The following is a 6,709-nucleotide window of genomic DNA, read 5'->3' as shown; positions in this document are numbered from 1 at the left end:
TCTCGGATTACTTACTGGATGACGTCTCTGTCTCCTAACCTCCTGACAGGGTACAATTTTCTAAAAGCAGAGAAAATCCTTTCCAAGAAAACAAACACTCCCAAACAACTGTCCCATTCTGTTACCTGTTTGAATTACATAATTACTGTGAAGTCAAAGCTTTCAAATGGGCATAACAGAAACAGCTCTTGGCTCATACAAAACAGTTTTTTTCTCTACTCCTCAAAATCCTAAAACATTCTGAGCATTTCACAGAGCAGTGGCCAGTGCCCACTGTAATGGTAATAAAAAGCTCCACTGTCTTTCCTTGGCTCAGCACAGAAATCCAGATCAAAATATTTTAAAATCTGTGGGGATACAACGAACCCCGTACGACACTCTTCATCACTGTTAACAATAATAGAGATCTTACTAATGCCCCTGGCGGCCCTGCACTGAGTACTTTTCCAGTTCTATTAGGAATAATTTAGACAAGTGTGCATCTTAACTTTTCGTTCCACTCCATGTAAAACCAGGCTGTCAAATTGAATCATTCAGCAGCCACCCAGTAAATGAGTCCATCCCTCTCTACCAACCCTCAGCCAGTTACTAGGGGCTCCCTTTCAGGAGTAGGGAGGGAAGGAGGCAGGAAGGACCATGGAACCAAGAGTGATAGCCTCCCACCAGAACAGCACTAATTAAGCTATCTTCCCGCTTCCCGTGAAGGCAGCAATAAAAAACTGAGGATTCCTTTTACAACCTGCTCTAACTTGTTCATCTGGATCAATGCAGAAATATTCCCCTCCTATAATCCTGGACTTTGCTCACTAGGTCTCGCAAAGATTAAATGAAATAATGCAATCAAACTCCTGAGTCAGAGCCTGGTGCCCTCTGAACTCAATACATAAATGTTACAAATACACCAAAACAAATACACCAAAAATCTCAGGTTGCTTCCTGATGCTTACCAACCTATTCTGAACAGGGAGGATTGAAACATGAGGAAATCCGTTTCCTAGCACACTCCGGAGAAGTCTGCACTGTCCTCTGTGTTGAAGTCACTGGCTAGAAGGGCAGCAGAACCTTCCAGAACCCACAGGTACTCCTGCTCTGCTACTGCCTCCTCCCTCCCAGTAACTAGGAAACCTCGAATGTTTCAAAGAGCACCAAAATGCAAGAGGCCTTTAAGGAAGTCCTACAATGGCAGTGACCTTGTGAAAGCATTGCTAGGCAAACAGTGAACCCTAGACAAACGCGAGGGTGACGAAACACGGGATCTGAATAACCTAATGAGAAGCTTGTCGCCCATCACAGAGCAGACCCTGGAAGTCTAGCTCTTCAAATCTGCGCTACAATAAACTCTTCAGATACACCCAGCCGCCTTCCCATGTTTGGATGCATAGTATGTTTGCTTTCTTTCCTTCGAGGCCCAACATTTTTGTGATTTTCAAGTTCTCAATAAAAATAAGATCTACCATCAGCAAGTTCTACTATAATTTGTAATTGACTTTTCTATTCACTCAGGATACATGTAGAACATACCAGGATCAGTGCTCCTGATGACGCACTCTAATATTTAACTACGGGAGGCAATTTTTCAAAGGGGGCAAAATGAAAGAGAGCGAGATCCCAGAAAAGATAGTGAGTTCCTAGTACTTAGACGGTGTAGCAAAATGAGAAAGTGACTGCAACTTCTAATTTTTATTTAGCATTAGGTCTACTCAACTTGTCAAAGTCCAGGCCATGACACAATTTTTGTACTTTCTAAACCATATTTTTGGAAACAGAAAGGGCCTCAATGTCATGCCTATTCATCTTGTAAAAAACCAAGCCATGTGATACCTCTTGCAGTTTCTGAACCAACTACGCTTTCCAAAATGCAAAAGGTAGGCACAACCCTTCACATTAGAGAATGGTGACTTATGTTTTACATCTTGCTGAATATTTGGCTTATGTCACTGGATAATAGGTATTATGGCAGCCCGCTATTACCACGACAGTGTACATTCTCTACAATTCAAAGTAATAAGTGCAACTTGTAAAAGTCAGGGTTTCTTTTATTTAATACATTCTAATCAGATAGTAACAGCAGTAAATAAACACTTGGAAAAACAGGCATATATTCCCCTACATCTGGAAGAAAACTAAGTCAAAAGTAATGGTAGAAGGGAGACAACAGCTGACATCCATAGTTAAACAATTCAAGGACAACTTGAAAATTTCTAAAGTCATTTCAAAAAAAAAAATCAATGGCAATAGTTTGGGACACAGCTACTTCAAAGGATGAAACATCTACATTGGTTTCTACAAACAGGGATTAAATTGCACCTGTATAGCATAACATTCTTGTCATTAGCCTTAAAGGAAAAGAGAAAATCTTTTCCATTTGCACCAGTTTGAAATATTTCTGAATTAAGGCTCCCTTAGAGTAGATTACTACAGTACTCATTCATTGGAGAGAGTTCATACGTGTAGTAAAAAGACAAATACAGGATTTCATGGTCACTTGTTTTGGTTGGTTTGGTTAATTGCATAAAAGGAGGGATAAATACAAGCATAGTCTTTTTAACAAAATTCCTCGGTACACAAGGATGCAAAATATAAAACATCCCAGAACAGACTGACCAGCAGGCATTCGGCACTGAAGTCATGCCTGCGTCAGCCTGGTTTCTCTCTTAAGTACTGAGCTCTTTACTACCTATGGGTGCTTGGAGCTTGGAGCTTGGAGTTTGGAGTTTGGAGCTTGGAGCTTGGAGCTTAGACCTTTGACCTAATGCAAAGGAACTTCAGAAAGGCAAGGTGTTCTGATAAAATGCTCCCTCAGCCTTTACTTTGGGACATTTTATTTTTTGAATTTAAATGGGCCAACCGGTGTTGGTTAACCTTAGGAAAGGAAGCATTGCTCAGGTAGGCGGAACTATCTAAGGGAACTTTAAATACCTAGCTTACGCTTCACGGGTTTAAATTAGACTGACTTCAGCTGCTCTTAGCGAGGATTCTGTGCAGTGTTTCAGGGCAGTCACTCAAGTTTTGGTTCTCTTTTACATAGCTGCATTTGGAGATACTCTAAATGAGGCATGTTTAGAAAAAGAGAAACACTTACACCTGGAATTTATACTCTTCCAAGTAATCTTTCAGTCTTGTTGGTAAAGGCAGGCCCCAGACCGTCCCGGTGCATTTGTTAATGGTGAGTCGGCAGAGATGCTGCAGGGAGGGTGCGGACGTGTACAGCGGTTTGGTCAAGTAAAGGTGAACGGTCCCGTTTCGGGGGGCTTCTGGACCCGTCCGCTTATCCTTGCACATCTGCACATAGTAGTCAATCAGGTGAACCACGCTGTCAAATTGTTTAAGCTTGGACTTGACACATATGATAGAATCCAGCCTGAACTTCCCATCTTGGTACTCAATTCGCAGATTGGTTGGTCCAGCTGATGTTTTAACAGAGATTGTTAGTAGGTAGTCTGAATGTGAACTGTCTCTAATCAAGAAAGTTTCTTCGGGAGCTTCTTTTAATTTCTCTTTGGCTTCATTAACAGTCATACTTCCCCAGTACCATCCTGGGGTTTTTGTTCAAAAAGAAAAAGAAAAGAGGGCAGAAGTTATTACAGATTTTTAGAACTTCCCCCACATGTACTTGGCAGTAATTTTGCTAGCTCTAAAAAAAGTGTATATGTATATAGATATAGATATAGATATAGATATAGATAGATACACACACGTGTTTGAACTTACAGGGGCTACCACAAATACTTTTGGTAGAATTTCAATGAAAATTTGAGTCTTTTTTTTCCTGCACAAACACAAACTGTGAGCCATGTTTCTTTCTTGCTCTTTCTTTTTAAAATAACTTCCCATAACCCTTCTCTAAGTTACTTTAAGACCTTCTGAGCCTGAAGAACATCAGAAACTGGCTAACAAAGCATTATGTTTAATACTTTTAACTAAAACAAAGACTAAATAAATTAAAAATATACTAGAAATTAGAAATAAAAAGTGGAAAACCCAACCCCAGGAGAGTAAAAAGCAAAAGAGACTTCTCTGGATGGTGGATTCTTACAAGCCCTAAAAGAATCTGCTAATGCTCCCGGGTCCACTTTTAAAGTACAAGCTCTCCTACAATAGCTCCTGTTAATTGCTTTGATTACAACCATCTCATAAGTCACTGAGAATGGGAAGCCCCAACTAATCGTTAGTCCTGCAAGTTTATAATCTTTGGTAAACCCTAGGACTTTGCCCTGATTCGAGGGCAATCGAAACAATTAGTCTCCTCCACTTTCTCTATTTGATCAGCCTCAGCCATCGCACTAGCCCCTCCGCTTTCAAAAATGACTCAGACATATTGTGCATTGAAGAAGCCTTAACAATGTGCTTCCCCCACATCCACCTAACACCCCCCACACACACACCCGAAAAAAAATTATCAGGACACGGTCATCGACGGGTCTCTCCAGCTGAGGGAAAGCCCGCAGCCGGCTGCCCGAAACCCAAGACGGAAACATCAAGGGAGGAACTTTTCCCTCTTCCTCCACCCATTACTATTGAAACTTCTACTCTGCTTCAAAAGCAAGCTTTAGAATCCAGATTTGGAAAGCCTGTGATGTGCTAGATATTTTATAAAGATCTTTCCTTTCTGATGCTGAACCACGTGCGCGCGCCCGGCGCAGAGTTGCCCTTCAACCAGCTGTCCCCGGGGCGCCACGCTCCCGCTCGGCGGGGGCTTCCCTGCTGGGCTCGAGTCCCTCCGTCCCAGCTCAACTTGGCTCCGGAATCCCGGGGTGCAACGGCAGCCCCGCCCGGGAGCCGGACACAGCCGGGCTGCAGGGAGCACAGCGCCCACTCGCTGCCCGTGCGCACCGCAGGAAGGGAGGCTCCCGGCGCTTTCTCTAGCCTGGCTTCCAGCCCAAGCGCCCACCCCTGGAAACTAGTGCAACTTCCATCGCCCAAAGAGGCAATGTCTAAGAAGCTCCGCTCGCGCGATGCCCTCCCAAGGCCCTGGGTCCCTGGAGGTACACTTGCCCATTTCCCACGGATCCGAGACTGGGCACTCAGGGATCAAACACCGCTCTCATAGACCCCAGTTCTGGGGTGGGGACGGGAAACCCAGAGAAATTTCCAAGGCGTTCTTCATCCCATGGCGGCCCACTTTCCAGCTGTTCCTTTGACGGGGCGCCCGTCCGCTCCCTACCTGTGTAGCCGAGCTCGCGCAGGGCCTTCGCCAGACGCGCCGCCTCCGGGGACGGCTCCTCCGCCGACCCGGCGGTCCCCCACTGGCTGTGTGTCCCTTCCGCACCATTCCCGGAGGGCTCAAGGCACCGCAGGGTCATGGGAAAACGGGTCACCACGGCAAAGACAGGTGGTTGCCCAAGCTGGAGTCAGAGAGGAGCTCGAGTCCTTCTTGGAAGTCAGACGGAACACCAAATCGGGTGCCTGTGGGGTGTCCGAAATGGTGGAGCAGTAGGGGATGGGGAGCTACGGGCTTTCTCTCCCCAAGTCCTGGAGGACTGATGGTAAAGTCCCCGGCAGATGCGGTCGCCCACAGATTGCCTGCGAAGAGAAAGTGGGGCGGGGGTTGGGTCCGTCCCAACTGGACCCCTGAGGACCGGGTGGGGTGGGGACAGAGACGGAAAAATCCGAGGGACTCCTCCTCCGCCTAATCTGTGCTCCTGCACAGTTTAACCCCAAGCATCCAGTTACCGCCCTGCCAGCTCTGGAGAAAAGACGGATGAAAACTGAGCAAGGTCCCAAAGCGCAAGAGTTGGGGTGGGGGGGTGGGGATCGGGATGGGGGACAGGGTGTCTTCTCGCCCAGAGCTGTACAATGCAGTCACAAACTCACAGCTCAGGAAAATCAGAGTCACCTGCGGGTCTAGTGGGGGCAGACACTAGTGCATGCAGGATAAGCAAAAAACACTAAAGCTCCCCAAACTGGCATTGCCATTCCAGTCCGAGAGGCTACTTGATTCCTCCCACCCCGCGGCCTGGGGCGAGTCCGGGGCAGGGTGCGGGCGCCGCCGTGCGTCGAGGCGGTGGCTCCCAGACCCGGATCGCGGCTGCCGCTGAGGCCGGCGCGCGCTGTCGAGGAATCGGCCGGAGCGTGCAGCCCCCGCAGGAGCTCGAGGCCCGGCCCGGGTCGGGGCTGAGCAGGAGCGGCGCGCGCTGCAGGGCGCGCAAAGGACCAAAGCCGAGCTCTTACCTCGGCCCCTGCGGCCGCCGCCTCCGCGCCAGGCAGCCTCCCCGGCGGACTTGGGGCGGGGGAACCGGGAGGAGCCGGAGAGGAGGTCCGTCCGCCCAAGTCCCCCCAGCGGACGTTTAATTTGGGAACAAGATGCCTGGTGATGCGAATGGCCCGGCGCGCTGCTAGGCGGCGGGGCTTCTCCGCGCACACGGAGGACACCGCCTATGCCCCACCCCCAGCGCCCCGGGCTCGGACACCCCTGCCCGGGCGGCGGCCGGGTTTCCCCTCCGCGGGGGCCGAGGAGGTGGAAATGGGAGGGAGGAAGGAAAAAGCGAGGGCGGAGGCAGGCTGGTGGGGAGGAGCGGGAGATCAGGTTATTGGGATTATAAAATTGGATGACCGTTTAGGGGGAGAAAAAAACAAAAACAAAAAACTCCGGCGACTTCCCGACGCCGAGAAGGAACCCGCGAGAGCGGGCGGTCGCTCCCGGCTGCGCGGCACAGCCGCGGCTCCAACTCCGCCCGGCGCCCCGAACTGCGGAAGCCGAGGCGGCCCG

At 48.8% G+C, this 6,709-nt stretch overlaps 1 protein-coding gene across 4 annotated transcripts in view; it reads right to left on the bottom strand.

Moving 5' to 3' along the window:
- Positions 1-2,272: 2,272 nt before the first annotated feature.
- Positions 2,273-6,709, bottom strand: part of Socs2 (suppressor of cytokine signaling 2) — a 5,821-nt gene continuing 1,384 nt past the window's right edge. The window contains exons 1-3 of one of the 4 annotated variants that reach the window (XM_004623791.2): positions 6,172-6,670; positions 5,165-5,523; positions 2,273-3,536 (exon numbers count right to left, since the gene is read on the bottom strand). In XM_004623791.2, coding sequence (XP_004623848.1) covers positions 3,079-3,536; positions 5,165-5,303 — 597 coding nt within the window. In that variant the 5' untranslated portion in view covers positions 5,304-5,523; positions 6,172-6,670 and the 3' untranslated portion in view covers positions 2,273-3,078. Of the gene's footprint in view, positions 3,537-5,164; positions 5,524-5,814; positions 6,122-6,171; positions 6,671-6,709 lie in introns of those variants that run through there. The other 3 variants (XM_023716414.1, XM_023716422.1, XM_023716408.1) reach the window with 3 other exon arrangements.

The sequence above is a fragment of the Octodon degus genome, unplaced genomic scaffold (assembly GCF_000260255.1).
Source record: "Octodon degus isolate 3935 unplaced genomic scaffold, OctDeg1.0 scaffold00004, whole genome shotgun sequence".
Taxonomy (NCBI): domain Eukaryota; kingdom Metazoa; phylum Chordata; class Mammalia; order Rodentia; family Octodontidae; genus Octodon; species Octodon degus.
Note: the sequence above shows the minus strand (reverse complement) of the source record. Positions and strands in the feature narration are given on the sequence as shown.